This window comes from Pongo pygmaeus, chromosome 5 (assembly GCF_028885625.2).
Source record: "Pongo pygmaeus isolate AG05252 chromosome 5, NHGRI_mPonPyg2-v2.0_pri, whole genome shotgun sequence".
NCBI classification, from domain to species: Eukaryota; Metazoa; Chordata; class Mammalia; order Primates; family Hominidae; genus Pongo; species Pongo pygmaeus.
In genome coordinates this window covers 101,705,001-101,723,068 of record NC_072378.2, presented here as the reverse complement: position 1 = coordinate 101,723,068, position 18,068 = coordinate 101,705,001, and the positions used below count along the sequence as shown (strand labels likewise).

At 33.4% G+C, this 18,068-nt stretch overlaps 1 protein-coding gene across 2 annotated transcripts in view; it reads right to left on the bottom strand.

Moving 5' to 3' along the window:
• Nucleotides 1–18,068, bottom strand: part of GRIK2 (glutamate ionotropic receptor kainate type subunit 2) — a 1,201,378-nt gene that overhangs the window by 124,891 nt on the left and 1,058,419 nt on the right. For both annotated transcript variants that reach the window (XM_063666452.1, XM_054490294.2), the window contains one exon: nucleotides 16,994–17,211. In XM_063666452.1, coding sequence (XP_063522522.1) covers nucleotides 16,994–17,211 — 218 coding nt within the window. The remainder of the gene's footprint in view (nucleotides 1–16,993; nucleotides 17,212–18,068) is intronic.

The following is an 18,068-nucleotide window of genomic DNA, read 5'->3' as shown; positions in this document are numbered from 1 at the left end:
TAGGAAAATGATTGAGATGGAACAATTGATGATGCAGACAAAATAGTAGTAAACTTATAAGCTTACTAAATGGCTTACTGATTAAATTAAGGTGTTGAGCTTACTAAATGGCTTACTGATTACTTAGATTAAGGTGTTGGCGATAGATATAGAGAGCTGTGAATAGCTTTTAGATGCAATGTATTTTGAAGGTACAACCAAAAGTACATACTCATGGGTTAGACATGAGAGGTGAGCAACAGCATTGATGGCATTGCCCTCTGTTAGAATGGAGAATAATCACGGAATGATGAAACTGGGGACAAATAAAGACTCCATTTTGAATTTAGTGGATTTTAAGTGACTATGAGACATTCTCAATATGAAAATTATTAGAGAGATGTTTCACATTATTTTTGTTTTGAAATCCAACATAAATTTTACACTGAAAACATATCTCAATTCAGACACTAAATTTTCATTTAAGACACTTAAGTTGTATTGATTGCATAAACCTAAAAAGCTAAAAAAAAAAAAATCAGTTAAAATACTAGTTCCATATACCCAAGTTGTTTCAAACAAATTTCCAATAATTGAACAAAGTACTAAAAGCAATTTTCCTGTAATATACACAACGTGTTGGTAAAACTTGTTCATCTTTTTTAACTTTTTAAGAATTAATTTGGCTTCAAAGCATGTATTCTTGTTTCAAAAGTTATGTCTGTTTATCTTTCCTAGTGAAGTAATTTACTAATGCTTACATCAACTAAGAATTATTAACACTGAAGTCAAAGGAAAATTGTATAAATTGAAAAACTCTAAATTTATCAATCTCAAAACAAAGTTTTTTAATTTTACATGTAGTTTTTGAAACTACAAGGTTGCTATAATACTGCTAACAGCAACTAAAATCTGTATATTGACTCTTTAAAAAATGTGAAAAATCACTTTTACTGACCTTTATTATGATAATTTCCTATTATAACATGAATCATTACAGCTTTCTAGACAAAATATTTTTTTCTTTGGAAATTCAATTTAGTTTGCTTTTGTTCAGTGTGATATTAGCACAAAAAACATAAAACAAACTATTATTTTTATCTTTGATTATAGAATATCTAGAAATAATTTAATTTCATGAAACTTTGAGTAGGGATTAACAATACAGTAAATCTTTGTATTTGACTCAATCAAAGAGCAATTTGGCAAAAAATTACAAAACCATTACATTTGTTATCTTCCATTTCTTTCAATAGTTCTACAAAACTGGCAATGAGTCATAGCACTTACACATATATACTAAATAATATTAACAATTGTGTCTATGACACTTATCACAGAGTCTGCTTCAGAAAACTGAACACATATAATTTCAGTGTCATATAGTAAAGCTAAAAGGATTTATTAGTTCATTTTCACACTTCTATAAAGAACTACCTAAAAATGAGTAATTTGTAAAGAAAAGAGGTTTAATTGAGTCAAAGTTCTACATGGCTGGGGAGAGCTCAGGAAACATATGATCATGATGGAAGGTGAAGGGGAAGCAAGACATGCCTTACATGGTAGCAGGAGAGAGAGAAGCGGTAGGTGCCACACACTTTAAAATTATCAGATCTCATGAGAACTCACTTATGAGACAGCATTGGGGGGATGGTGCTAAACCATTAAAAACCTCCCTCATGAGCCAATCACCTCCTGCCAAGCCCCTCCTTCAAAACATGGGGATTACAATTCTACATGAGATTTGGGTAGGGACACAGAGCCAAACCAATCATTCCACCCTTTCCCCTCCCAAATCTCATGTCCTTCTCACATTTCAAAATGCAATCATGCTTTTCCAACAGCGTCCAGCATTAACCCAAAAGTCCAATCCAAGTTTCATCTGAGACAAGATAAGTATCTTTTGCCTATGAGCGTGTAAAATCAAAAACAAGTTAGTTACTTCCAAGATACAGTGAAGATCTAGGCTTTGGGTAAATGCTCCCATTGCAATAGGGAAAAACTGGCCAAAACTAAGGGGCTACAGGCCCCATGGAATTCCAAAATCCAGTAGGGCAGTCATTAAATCTTAAAGTTCCAAAATAACCTTCTTTGACTCCATGTCTCACATACAGGGTATGCTGATGCAAGAGGTGGGCTCCCAAGGCCTGGGCAGCTTTGCTTCTGTGGCTCTTTAGGGTACAGCCTCTGCAGCTGCTTTCACAGGCTAGTGTTGAGTGTCTATGGCTTTTCCAGGTGCAAGATACAAACTGTTGGTGGATCTGCTCTTCTAGAGTCTGGAGGACAGTGGCCCTTCTCTCACATTTCATTAGGCAGTGCCCCAGTGGAGACTCTGTGTGGGGGCTCCAACCCCACATTTCCCCTTCACACCTAGTGCAGGTTTTCCATGAGGGCTTCACCCATTCAGCAAATTTCTGCCTGGACATCTAGGTGTTTCCATACATCCTCTAAAATCTAGGTGAAGATTCCAAACCTCATTCTTGCCTTCTGTGCACCCACAGGCCCAACACCACATGGAAGCCGCCAAGGTTTGGGGCTTGCACTCTCTGAAACAATGGCCTGAGCTGTACCTTGGATCCTTAGAGCCATGGCTGGAGGTGGAGTGGCTGCTACTCAGGGTGCCATGTCCTGAGGCTGCACAGACCTGCAGAGCTCTGGACCTGGCCCATGAATCCATTTTTTCCCCTCCTAGGCCTCTGGTCCTGTGAAGGGAGGAGCTGCTACAAAGATCTCTGAAATGCCTTGGAGACATTTTCCTTATTGTCTTGGCTATTAACATTCTACTCTATTTATGCAAATTTCTGCAGCCAATTGCTTAAATTCCTCCTCAGAAAATGAATTTTTCTTTTCTACCACATGTTCAAGCTGAAAATTATCCAAACTTTTATGCTTTGCTTCCCTTTCAAACATAAGTTCTAATTTCAGACCATCTCTTTGTGAACATGTATGACTGTATGCTGTTAGGAGCAGACCGGCCACATCATGAATACTTTGCTACTTTGAAATTTCTTCCACCAAATATCCTAAATCATCTCTATCAAGTTCAAAGTTCCACAGATCCCTAGAGCAGGAGCACAATGCCACCAGTCTCTTTTCTAAAGCATTATAAGAGTGACCTGTACTCCAGTTCCCAATCAGTTCATCATCTCCATCTCAGATGACCTCAGCCTGGACTTCATTGTCCATATCACTGTCAGCATTTTGGTCAAAACCATTCAACAAGTCTCTAGGAAGTTCCTAACTTTCCCACATATTCCTGTCTTCTTCTGAGCCCTCAAAATTGTTCAAATCTCTTCCATTACCTAGTTTCAAAGTTGCTTCCACATGTTCAGGTATCTTTAGAGCAGTGCCCTACTCTCCTGGTACCCATTTCTATATTAGTCTGTTTCACAGTGCTGTAAAGAACTACTTGAAAATGGGGATGATGCTAAACGATTAGAAAATGTCCCCATGATTCAGTCATCTCCCATCAGGCCGCTCTTTCAACACATGGGGATTACAATTTTACATGGGATTTGTGTGGGGAAACAGAGCCAAATCATATCAAGGAAAAACATCAGTCTTTTGTTTTAAAATTATAATAAATCTGTGGTTTTTTTTAACCTAACACAGCTAGAGCATCCATCATCATGACCATCTTGTAATAAACTACATTTTCTATTTCTAGCTGAAATTAATATTTAATAGCTGTAAGAGATACAAAAAAAATCTATGCCACTAGTTCTTTATTTAGTTCAAAAATTGAAATTTTTCTCCTAAATCTGGGAGTCATTTGAGGAAAAAATGTACCCAAAGTATTAATTGGACAGTTTCTCATATTGTATACCTCACTCTAATCTTAAAAAAGGCACTTGTTTGCCATTTTTAAAAATTAGGATCAACTGATTTTTCCTCTTGTTAGAAAGTTATCGTAAACTATGGGCAATTTTTTAGTTGATTAATTAAAGATCTTTTGCTTATTTACAACATTTCTTTTAATCTCATTTTTACAACTTTGTAACAAAATAATCATAACTGAAATAACATATGTTACCATCTTTCCATCCAAAAATGGTCTTCTTTGTTTAAAAATCCAAGCCATTGTATCACAGTCCGAAAGTGTAACTTCAGACTCTGTCAAAACATATTTTTAAATGTATTGAACACTTGACTCTAATTTTGGTTAACTTCTTTGTTTCTTTTTTTTACTATTAAGAAAAAAAAAATTGCATATCAAATTCAGTTTGCATTTTCTGAGAATGTATGTTGATAATGACCAGTTTAATATCTTAAAAATATATATATGACAAACAACTTTTCCATTTTGCTTTGTTGCAGCAAATTGCAATGTTCATTCATTGTGAAATCAGTTAACATATCCTTATCCAGACTCTCTTATTCTTTACTCTTCCAGTTGTAGTACCAGTTTCTACATTTTCATTTAATTCTTCTTAATAGTGTAACTTCATTTTAAATTAGAAAATTTGCCCATATGTATTTTTTAAACTAGAAAAATAATTTAATTATATTTTGATTAAAATAGTAGTATGCATTTCAATTTAATAATCATATGGTTTAGATAGTTATAATTGTAACTTATTTCACCTACATAAAATATTCAAATAAACACATTACAATGTTACAGTAGTACATAGAAGAAATCATTTAAACTGAATCAAATCATTGCCACTGAGTACATCACTGATGTGTTGGAAACAACTCATGCACCAATCACATGCTCTATAATACAACATCTTATATGAGGCAAAGGTTAAAATGAAATATATGTTTAAGTTTATTGGAAAAATGTCTTGCACTGCTTTGGTTTTAAAATTTCAATTTAATAAAAAATAATTCAAATTTCATATTTTACTCCTCAGTGCCCTAGATGTATTACATGTGCTCTATAACCACACGTTTTATTAGAAGCCATAAGAAAATAAAAATCTAGTTTATTCCTTAGCCTTACATAGTAAAATTTCTTGGAAGAGTTTCAGAGTACAATACTACTTTTGATACTTTCAAAGTTTGTGGAATTCAAAGAAGGGAAATAAGGCAAAATACTAAAGTGTTTCTCTAACGGCTAGTAAAAGTAAATCACTGCAACCTCATTTCCAGGACACAGCAGGGGCAACACATTAGGCCTGAGATTAGGAAAGAAACATCACCCAGAATAAAGATGAGTGAGAAAGGTAGACGTGACAGCTATTACATGGCTACTAACAATGCAGAAAAAAATAATAATGATAAATAAAGATGGGAACAGGTTAGCCACCATTTTTATTTTCAAAATGCAATAGATGTACTTGTTTTAGCTGTAAGAGTTTGACTAAAATGATTATGTACACTCTGGCATCGGTATAAAAATCAATGACAGGGCCACTTGCAATTGTTAGGCCCCCAGGGAAACAGCAGTCCTGAAAGTAAAGCCTGGAAGCCTTGGTGCTACTCATAAGCTGCTTCATTAAAACAAAAGCCACATACAGTGATCTCAAGAATCCTGTCTCCACAAAAATTAGTCCTCAGCCAGCTTCAAAGGCAGACATATTTCTAAATTTGGAAGTGTGATCCTTTTGCTAATACTAGTATATCTGGCTTCCTGTGAAGAACTTTTGCTGTTTATCTGAAAGTTAATTGTTTTTTTTCTCACAAACATACATTTGTTTCTGAATTTCCAAGGGGGCCTCTGTCACAATCCACACTTTCTGCAACACAACTCTCATCACCAAATTGGGGGGGGCATCCTTTCTGAAACACCTCCCTAATTGTTAAAATTTTCCAGGTAGATCGTAAAAAAGGTCTTTTTTAATAAAATTCATTTCACTCAGTCATAACCATCTGGGGTTGTCACCACTTTTCATTCTGACAATACGGAATCCTAAGTCACACAGTTTAGTTATATCTATTTGTTGGAGTCAGGCCGGGTTTTCATTTTCTGGTTTTGAAAGAGAAGGCTGACAAAAACTCCTGAAGAATGTGAATTGATAAATTTAAAGTCCCATGATGTTGATTTTGCTGTGACCATGAAACTGCACTGAAATAATAAAATCCATTTTAAAAGATTGACTATCTGTAATGTGTACATGGAAATAGATTCCTGATGTACTTTATCTTTTCAGTGAGATTAGAGAGTAATCCAGAATATTTGTTTATTAATAATCTAAAATCAGGACCAAATTATTAATGAAATGAGAATGCAACTGAGTGTCAGATTGTAGCATTAACCATAGGTAACCTGTATTTGCAAAAGTACAGTATTCATATTGGGGGAAATGGTTTCATCTGCTACCGAAATTTAACAATTCAACGTTTAAGCTCATCACAATAACGATAATAGCAAATATATATTGGGAATTTAGTACATGTTCAGTGGCATATGAACAATATATAAGACATATACTCTCAATTTATCTGTAGGAGATAAATTCAAAAAAGCAGAAACCCCAAGAAATTAAATTAATCTGTATTGAGTGAGGAATGTAGGATTTCATGCCACAACCTAGTCTATGCCTTTAATAATTATGTTAAACTATTATATTGACTCAACAATAAATTATATCCATTACTAATGCTGTTTCCCAATTCTCTGGCTTTTATTGAATTGTTTTTGTAATAAATTGAAAGGAACCATAAGCTCATAGTGTTCTGAAAACAGTCAAGGGACCTACAAAGCAAACTAATTTAATGTGTAGCTTCTGATTAGCTGTAATTACAATATTTAATAAATGAAACACCTACCTTTAGAGATAATCAAATATTTTCACTGAACTCACTTGTGCTATGGTGTATACAATAGGCTAATGACAATCAGAAGCATAATTCAAATACTATCAGGAAATGTAAAAGTATATTTCATTGCCAACCCTGAACTATTCTTTCTCTAAATAGATTTAAGATGGAAACTGGGTATAGAAAAATGAATTATATAACCATCCATAATTTAACTCAAATTAAGAAAGCATACCTTATTCTTACAGAACACACTCTTCATGTACATACACACACAGACACATTCAGTCATCTGGAGAGTTCTTTGTTTATAAAATTATTAAAGAACTTCTCTGAATACACATCAATCAAAGTGCTCACCTTTGTGCATTAGGCAGTTAAGCAATTCTAGGCACTGCCACAGCCACTAATATCACAGCATAAAAACAAAGATTCAAGTTGTTTCAGAATAAGATCTCGTTAAGAATAAGATGTTTACCATCAATATTTAACCAAGTTTTATTTCTTAAAGCAGTATATTTGAGGAATTTATTATATTCAGTTTGCAGTTATCAACACTTATGAACAAGCACCAAAATTGATTTTGTCCTTTTCCTGATCTATCTGGAGTTAAAGAGAAGAATGTAAAATAAACAGAGATGATTTATAAACTGTGCTTCCTCCTTGCAAATATGCATGATAAAGTGGTGAGATTATCGAGCATCAGAAGGATGCATCACTTGACATCTTGCTTGCTCCCAAGGGGAAAAATAGTGCAGTATTATCTTTAAATAAAAGTCTAACATTGAAGATGGCAGTAGCAGCAAATAATAGTAAATCTCCTTTTGCTTCATAAAGAAAGCAAACAAAAACTTAACTAGTATGTGGTATCTTCAATCAGCTCTTAATAACAAACAACAAAGTGATATTACTGTTTTTAGAATAATTTGGCTTTTGGAAAGAGAAAGGAAAACAAATGAACAAATGAAAATTCAGCTGACCAAAGATGCTAATTAGTCTAAAATGCCTTTGCAACAAAAGAATAGCTTCTCCCTGAAAAGACAGCATAACAATGTGGAAAATCAAGACCATTAAACTGCCAAGGATATTTTAAATTAAGTACAAATTTCAGGATATTCACCTTGTAATTAACGGGCTATCTAAGAAATGAGAACAATATGTCTTTGCTGATACTCAAAAGTCAGAGCAGCAACACCCCCCCACCCCCAAAACGATCAATAGATATTTCATAGCCACAATGTCAATACGTATAATTTCCTCAAAACATTAACAAATTAGAGTCTGGGTTTTTTTGTTTGTATGTATGTTTTAAAAATACCAAATGATGCTTCTATTCAGCAATTTACATAGAAGAAATGGAATTTGTCATTTTAGTTTTTTTACGTAAGATATAAAGGACTACAATTTTTAGAATGTCAAGGTATTTTTGGATAATATTTATCTCAGCCTATTTTTTGCATCCAAAATATATCCTTCTTGAATTTCTTTCAGAATGTTGCCTAACCAGTGGCTATAAACTCTTGGAGTGACAACTATTATCCATTATCCAGCACTTGACATGCTAGCTCAACATCACTGTATTAACTGACTTTCGAGTTTTCTCACTCCCTGTGGGGCCCTCTCTCCTAAGACTGATGAGTCGGGACACAGTGTTTGAGCTGCCAACCTGACTTGACAAACAGCAGGAATGGTCCTTGCACAGAGTAGAGGAGGGAGGACAAAGGAGGGAGAGAACCGTAGTGTACTAGTGCATGCTGGAGTGACAGGGCCTCATGTACATGTTTTCCAAGGCAATTAAAACATTGTTTCTCAGATTTTACACTTCAGTCAAACATACAACTTCCTTATTCAGTTGAAGTGCCTAAAGCTGCGTTAATACATATTGCAAATGTAGCAATTAGAAAAGGATTAAACTTCTGTCCCTTAGATATTTTAGAGAGGCTACTTTCAAAGATAAAAGTTGCTGCTCCTTCCAAGTTTAAATACGCTAAAACCCTAATCACTTCTTATAATTCCCAAAATGGTGTTATTGCTTTCCTTTTAACCATTGAATTCACTCTGGCAGAGCGAGAGTAATAAAACTCATCATCTTCTAATTTTCAGACAGCTTGATAAACCCAATGTTCTCACTATAGATAAAGTGTAATGAAGCACTTTCTTTCCCATAGGAAAGTCTTTGACTCATATGCTTTCATGCCAACTAGCCTTCACATCTGCTGTTTCACCATTGATGGCTTTAACTTGGCATGCTGAACTAGTGTCTGATGAAGCAGCTTTACTCAAAGGCACCATTTTATTTCTTGCAATGGGAACATAGTAAAATGGTGTTGGTTTCCTGTAGTCCTTATGCAAATCCCTGTAACAAACATAGGATCAGGCCTCACGTACAATAAATTGTGTGTTAGATGAGGAAAGGGGGAGGGAGACAACCTCTGGCAGTAAAAATAACTTCCCTACTACACAAATAAATCAAAGACATAATAAATAGTCATGTTTTAAATATTTATATCAAACATGACCAATTTATATTAAAACTGTATTAGACACTAATAAAAATACAATGACACTTTAAAATACCAACCTTATTTTATTGAACAAAATACTACCACGTAATCTAATGTTAACTGTAGTGCATTTCCCACATTCAATATTTCAACACCATTAATAAAGGAAAAATAATTTGGGAGAGTTAGAAAAATTATATGACTATAAAAATCTTCACTGAGATATTTCTTTCAGACTTCTAGAAAAAAATGTCTGACGGACAATGAAGAACACAGCAACATGAACAAATAAAAATTTCATTAACAATATTAACCTAATCTTACTGCCCAGATACATTGGTGATCAACCACATCAAGCTTTTATGTTTTGTTTAACTCATTAAAGCACAAAGAAAAAAAAAGATTATCTATAAACTTCAATATGTGAGACAAACAAAAAATTAAAAATAAAGTTTCTGTGTGTCCTAAATAGCCATAGCTATTTCCTAATCAGTAATTTGCAAGCAAGTTGGAAAGAATAGTTTTTGGCTTAGAAGCCTAAGTATATCAGGTATTTCATCTTCCAAGTTAGAACAGTATGTCATGTTTGAGGAACATTTTGTTTTAGTTTAGATCTGCAAAGGAATATTGAGGGATTCTCAAGTAACACAAAGCAATATGTAAATTAGAATTGTGTACTAATTTACTCTTGCCAGTTAAAATAGCACTTTTTTTTCACAACAAGGAAAGGAGCAGAAGCAGTTCACTAAATATTATAGAGTAGTAAAATAAGCTCAGGCAAGAACACTACATGAACACAAATCTCAAAGCTCTTGCTCAGAACCCAATTCAATATAAATCTATAGAGTAGGCCAATTAATACCATGTCCTTAATGTCACTTAAAAGTCATCTCTTCTTAATTCAGTCTCCATTAGGTAAACACAAAGTCTCATGTGCAATTCTCCCAAGTCTCAAATATGGACCTTTACGCTTTCAATCCCCATGATAGAAAAACCTACAATAAAGGTTTACAAAGAAAAGATGAATGTTCATTCCTCAGGTCCCTAAGAACATATATTTTCTCAGTTTTCACTTAGACATACAAAATAAAATACAACTCTGAGAAACAGAAGTGCTCAAAAGGGAAAAGACTCCCTATTCAACTCAACATAAATAAAAATGACGTGAGAAAAAGCTATGTGGCTAGTTAATAGCACCTAAATAAACAAGCCAACTCAAGTGAGTAGCTATTTAACACATCCTCCCTATACTTACTGAAGTACCATAAAGAATTTCTAATTGTCATATTGTAAAAGCATTCCTTCTGGATAGTGGTGGAAAATTATTAGAATCTGTGTAATAGTAAACATGTGCAAACTAAAAGATATAACCTGATTTCTGACAATGTGCTGGCAAATAATTATTAAACCTTTTCTTACAGACAACTACATTTAACTAGAAATCTTGCTATATAAAATAAGAAAAACATTTAAAGAATAAGCTCTAAAACCAAACATATCTAAAATTCAAAAGAGTTCTAGATAATATTTCTCATCTTTAAATATTATTTTTAGGTTAATTTTCTGCATATGCAAAGTGGAACTTTCAAAATGTTTTACCACCAATATAGCAAGAGGAAAATAAACATTCATTTCAGAAAACATTTTTCAATGTGAAAAGCACACTATCGTTGCAATTTTGAGAATTTACTCTGCTAATGTGTAAATCTATTCACAGTAAATATATTATATTACCACCACTTCTCTAAACAAAAATGGACAAGAATTCTGTTTTGCCTATATTTACAAAATTAGGAGCAATCTCTAATGAATAGTATATGTTTTTAGATCTAATAAGGACTTGCAGTAAACTACCAACTTTTTACATTTTATCTCTCAATGGAAAAGTTACTTATGTTCTTGCAGTATACTGAAAGCAGTCACTCAAGCTCTCAGAAAAATTATTGCAGGCATGCCACACTAGCAATTCAGACTTCAAAACATGTACTATCACCCCAGCATAACTTAATTTCAGAAGACTGTTGAACTGGTAAGATCAGAACAAATGTCAGACTATAAAGAACATGTTATAGCTGTATCTGCCCCAATGCTGTAAGGCAAATGTTTTAGAAACTTACTATAATCAAGCAGTTGAGGTCATGTGGGTGAGCCAAAATGATTAATACACTTAGTTCTTTTGAGTAACGATGGTTTATGTGACGATATCTTTGGTTATTATGTTTATTGTGATACTATGCATTCCTTGGTTATAGCTTTATAATTAATAAGTCACTTAACCTCTTTGTGGCCTAGTTGCCTCATCTGTTAAATGAGCATAATGATACTTGCTTCCTACCTTCCTTAGAAGTTGTCTGAAGATAAATGAGCTGGAATTTAGAATGTACTTTGCAGAGGAAGGCTGTAAAAGTTAAAAGAAAAAAAAGAAAGGGAGAGAGAGACAGAGAAAACAAAAAAGAAAGAGAAAAATCTCCCGAGAAAAATCCTCTTTTGCTCAGTACCAAAAATTAAAACGTTTTACCTAGGATGGAATAACCCACTTGCTTTTCATTCCTAACTTCATTACCTACACTTCAAAATCAATGACTTTTAACAGATAATTAAAATAGGAAAGCTATAGAGGGCTCTATGTTTTGAATAAACCTTTGACTACCCTGTAGAATAATAAAATTTTGCACATAATCGCACATTATACCTGAAAGCCTCTGTCATATGTTTTCCATCAGTAAATGTAAAATTCATTGTGCCAATGGATAACTGTGTGGAATTTGACAAAAGTAACAAGGTGCTGCAATAAAGAAAAGCTGTGGCATTGATTTAGGGCACACATAGCAGATAATAATCAAATCATCATTTGGGGAGGCTTGGAAAATAGGAAACCATGAATATAGGGGAAAATATTATTTTTAATTACACATTGTAGTTGTAGTGACTTGAAAGATAGAAAATGAACTAATAATCTTTTGGACTTAGCCAAAAGATAGCCAAACAAAATGATAAAATGTTCAAAGTATCAGCTGGCTAGTTTTAGCTACATGTAAGGTAGGACAAGAAAGAGATAGAAGAGTAATCAGAACAACAGCAAGGAGATGGAGAAGGAAAAAGAGGAGGAGAGAAAAAGAAAATTTAAAAGAACTGACCACTTTGCAAGCTGAATTTAGAGGTGATGTAGAGGGGATAAAACTTGCATGGTTGGATAACAAACGTATTTCTAATCTTCAGTGTCTCAAGTCAGCGAAAGTTCTTAAAATTTTCTCAACGTGGCCACAAGCCTTAATTAAGAATCAAATTAAGTGTAATGCCTTAGATGCTTTCTTAAAACCTCTAAAAAAGTCAAGGCAATACCTTGTAGATTTTCTCATTTGGATAAAGATCTTCTAGCCCAAAGTAGCAATGATTCAGTCTGAGGAGAGGCATGCCTTTAAAAGAACAGCACGTGTGGCTTTTACAGTATAAGTAGATTCAATTAGACACATTTAAAGGTTAAGAATAAATTGTACTGGTAAAAGCACTGTCACCGTGGTGTAGAAGGAACTGAGTCTGTAAATGTAGAAACTTGGGCTCTCAAGTTTCTGTGAGAAGGACAGCTGACTTGGAAGATAAATAAAGGTTTATGTTACATGTCACTAAGTTTTTGGCTGTTTGTTAAGCAATATTCTTGTGGCAATTAATAATTAACACAAGCTCAAGACATGTAAGTTCAGTGCCAAGAACCAGAGATACAAAAGTGAATGATATAGATTCATTCAATCCTTATTCTCCTGCTGTGCAGTAGAGTATGGAAACATACAGGAACCAAGAAAACATATCTTGGATTAGTATTTTAACAATAATGTAAGTTCAAAAAAAAAAAAACTTCAAAGAATGTAAAAGAGGAGCACTGTACCCAGACTGGGTAGATTTAGGTATGAAAAGGGTCAGGAGAGTTTCCCTGGAATAAGTGATATATAGATTAGAATCTAAGGAATAAAGAGAATATAACCAATTAGGTTGGTAGAGAAGGATGGGGATGAAAAAAGAGCATAATAGGCATTAGAGAAAGAGATGTAAAGGTATAGAATGCAACCCAGGACTAGGAATACATCAATTTGGATGGAGCTTACATTTTAAAAATATGTGCCAACATTTTGTTTAATGACCATACAAAAGAGCACATGTTTCTTCCTTTGATACTATATTTTTTAGATGGACATACTGTATTAGTGTACATAATAAAGTCAGAGATTTCAGGTAGGCCAAATCCAGACAAAGAATTTCTAAAAATTGGAAAACTTGAGTCATGGATTTCATAGAAACAAGGGTATTTGGTATCATTTTGTAAAACATGTGACTCACTTCAAAAATACAAGAATTCTCAAAAGAGGCCATAACACCTACAGGCTATAGCTGAGTGATTTTTGATCCTATAATGTATAGGCTTCCATTCTCCTAGCCTTTATACTTAAGGGAGAAAAGAATGTTCCCGTTGCTTGGTAACATGTTGCATAATGGTTAGCCCTGGGGTGAAATTTCAGTTCTAGTACACTAAATTCCCAGATTCCAAGTAGGTTTTGACTCCTCCTTTAATGATTCTTCATAAAATTCCTGGACTGTCATCTATTTTACTATCTAAATATGATTTCAAGAACATATTGGTGATATCATGCAGTTTTCTATTGCTTACATGAAAATAACGTGAGAACCACTATCTCCTATTTTGAATTATTTTTTCCAGTCATGGCTTTACATTTATCTCTGAGGAGAGTCTGTGTGATGTGTAATGGATATAGAAAAAAAGAAGGAAGAATTTTTCTTGAAGATAATATACTTTGAGCACCTTGAGCTCAGTGAACAAAATCAATCATGGTCTTTGGAAATGGAATTATTCAATGTTGAAGAACAGCTATGTAATTCTGCTATGTCTTTGCAATGCTGAGGATTTACACCCTTTAACACCAGATATCTGGAGCCAGCTCTTCTTGCTAGTAGTAACAAAACTATATCATTTTTTATAATAATTTTCTGGAAGGAAGTATTCCAGAACAATTAGTTAACAGCAGGGTCTTGCTAAATTAGTAAAAATAAGATGGAGATTCCTTTAGAAGTCAATGCTTTATGGGTGCTTCTTAGAGTGTTTGTATGTGTGGCTGTTAAATGAAAAATGAAAGAATCGTATAAAATGTAAATACACTACAAAATAGTCTCTGGTTCACTGTACAGTTTCAAAATAAGTAGGTAGTTTTTGAATTCCAGACTGCTAGAATTTTTTTTAAATTTCATACCATAGCTGGAATAACTATATACTTAACAAGTAAAAACATGAAATTGAAATAGGAATCTTTTAAGGCTACATTAAAATACCAAAAAAATCAACATTTAATGTATTCTTGTGAGTTCTAATTTTCTTTTCCTAGTTTCAATAGGAAAATAGAACTCAGCATGTGATAATATTAGCAACATAAGGTTGTCAACTTAGTGATTATCACTGTGTGGTTTTTATTGTGACTTGTGTACATTCCAGATACAATTCTAAAGAAATAATATATGTGCTGTTGGAAACAGAAAGCTGTGTCGTGTCGACTTTCTCAAGGTGCTAGAGGCACTTGCGTGTGAGAGAAAAACAAGAGACAAAAAAGAGTAAGAAGAAAAGTCAGTAGCAAGGAAAAGTGAAAGTAGGCAAAAATTGCATAGCAGAAAGCAATTGAACTATTAAAAAAAGAACGAAAGAATCAAAAGACAAAGAATTAAGAAAATAAGCTTAAAAATAAAAATTTTATAAAGAAAAAATAAATATGTTTGGTAATTGATTTTTCAAAAATGAACTTTGCTACTAGTATATTTGAACTTTAAAACAAAATATTTGAGTCTTCTGGAAAAAATAATATTAAAACGGAAATGTTTATGAACCAGAAATAAACACTTCTGGTGTCAAATTTTTGTGTTACGTACAATAGATTGTTTTATTATATTTTACAAACTCAATTCAAAAGCCACTTGGATATTGGAATAAATTAAATGCATCACGCATTCACTTCCTTCAAGTTGTTGACACTAACAATGCACGTTTAGCAATTTCAGCAACTCATTTATTTTCCTTTTTTTTTTTTTTTTTGAGACAGGATTGCACTCCAGTTGCCCAAGCTGGAGTGCTATGTCAGCATTTTGGCTCGCTACAACCTCTGCCTCCCCCACTCAAGTGATTCTCCAGCCTCAGCCTCCCAAGTAGCTGGGACTACAGGTGCATGCCACCACACCAGACTAATTTTTGGGCTGTTTGTAGAGACAGAATTTTGCCATGTTACCCAGGCTGGTCTCAACCTCCTGGGATCAAGTGATCCACCCACCTTGGCCTCCCAAAGTGCTCAGATTACAGGCATGAGCCAACGTGCCTGGCCTAGCAGCTTATTTCTTTAAAAAAAATACAAAAATATTAACAAGTTTGATAAGAAAGGAAATCTTTATAAATTCTCAATATTCAATTAAGAAAAACTGATCCATCACAATTAATATAGTCAAATAGGACCATACTGAATGTAGTGTTTTGCTTATATTTGATTATCCAATAAATTTGATAAAATAACAGTGATTTTCCAAGTAAATGTGAAATCCATATCCAATACTTAATCTAGTCATATGAGAAATTCACTTTGAAAATAATTAAATTTTAAATATTTTACTAAATCTAATTTATCTTATTTTTGAGGGAATTGGATGTCCTCCAGAAATTTATTTTAAAGTTAATTTTATAAAAATTTTTACAAAGAAAGTTACATAAGTTGGCAAAATACTGACTTAAATCACATAAAACCAAATTCAGTGATTTTTTTAAGTTTATTATTCTGTTTCCAACTAAACTATAATCTCGATAGTGAGAACTAGAATACTGAATGTGTTGTGTAACTTCTGGCACTCAATAGAAACTTGATGAATGCTTCATGAAATAATTTATTTTATAGCTTGAATTAATCATTTTTTTTAAAAAAATACTATTTCCACTGTACATTTGAGCTGCCAGTTGTGTTTCTGTGAACACAGAAAGAAAATATCAATGTTTTAAAATTTGCCCAACCTACAAAAACTGTAAAAATACTTGGTAAGATACAAAAGGAATTATAAAGTGGTAATAGCTACCTAAAGTGAAATCCCTCAACTGGTCTACTTTGGCCCAGTGAGTGGGCAAGAGTAAGGAGAAGAGAGAAAAAATAGACGAGGGCAAGGCACTCTATGTGACAGAAACTTTTTACAAGCACACTTTCATTTAAATGTTCCACAGGGCTGTCTCTCTGGAAACCACTGTGAGTTCAGTGGGACAGCCCCTTTCAACTCTGTGTCTCCCAGACTATTACCTTGGTGAATGTATAGATAATAAGAACTGTCTCTGTATTTTCAAACTTTAAATCTTGCCTCATTTCAACAAAAGTAAATGTATGTATGGGAAACATTTTTCCAAGTAATTATTCTATTCTTCTGGAGTAGCAAAGTTTCGTAGAATCTGAACATCCTACTATTACAGTTTCAAAAAATACATTTTGTTTTATTCAAAAAGAAAAGCTTCCTGGGAAAAAAATGTTACCCTTGGGCTGATTTTCCTCAAAACAGGAACAAAATGTTGTAAAGCAAAACCTCCTTAGCATTTTCAAAGATTAAAATGATTGGTCTTGATGAGCATACGTTCAGTTGTACACCTCTCCACCCCTTGAGGTATATGCTATTATTAAGAATTGTGCATGAATAGTGGCGTTGTTACATTCTTACATTTGTGAATCAAGAGAAGTTTGTGCTCCATCATTTTAATTTGTAAATTTTAGGTAACCAGCAGAACTTACCTTGAAAAAAGTCATGGTTGCACCATCCTCTACTGCTCCATATTCTATCTTGGTTTGTTTAGCTAAATCATCGGCAGAGTCAATAGGGGATTCCATGCGTTCCACTGTCAGAAAGGCGGCTAAGTTAGCAGTGTACGAAGAAATGATGATAAGTGTGAAAAACCACCAAATGCCTCCCACTATCCTGGTGGACAGTGCTTTGGGCATGAGCTCAGAACCTAACAGAGAGTGGGGGAGAGGTGAAACGAATATAGAGAATTTGATCAGCAATCAGATACTTTTGGTCACAGTGGCAGAATGGAATCACTGTGTAATAAAAGCTTAAATCAAAGATTTACATATTTCTTTAGTAAGCAAGCAACAACCACTGGGAGAGCAGAGGCTATTTTCAGAAAATAGACAATCTTTTAGGACATTCTTGTTTAAATATAGTGACAGGAGACTCAAGTTCTACCTGAGATGATGCAAAGTTCCAATTAAAATATTAATGAGTAAACATTTTTAATAAAAATATCATTAGAAGAGATTTTTTAAGCTTTCTGGTTTATAAACCATATTTATTTTTTTTTCATATTTTGTTAGTTATGAGGGTTTCAGAGGAAGTGCTTAAATATACTTTTGGATCCATTTCTTAAGCTTTTTGTAAATTTCACTTTTCATGTGCATGTAGCTCAAACATTTTGTCTATCTTGTTATTTTTAAAAGTTACGCATAATAATAAAATAACTACTATTACCCACATTTCTTGAAATGATGTGGGGTTTTAGTGTAATGTTTATTTTAAAATAAGATAATAAATTATGTTCTCCTGTATAAGCAAATATCTCCCATCACTATGGTTAGCATCAATAAAAAAATTAGAATAAGAATATATAGCTAAATTGTCACATTTATTTTTATACATATATAAATATTTTATAAATATATCAGAATATACGGCTGGAGTTGCCTGCTCATGGTCTTAATAAAAGAATGGGATCTGAGAATTATATTTTACTTTTGACTATTATTAATTTTAATTCATTTAGACTATAAAACAAAATCCTACCAATTTAAAATTTGGTCTGTTATTGAA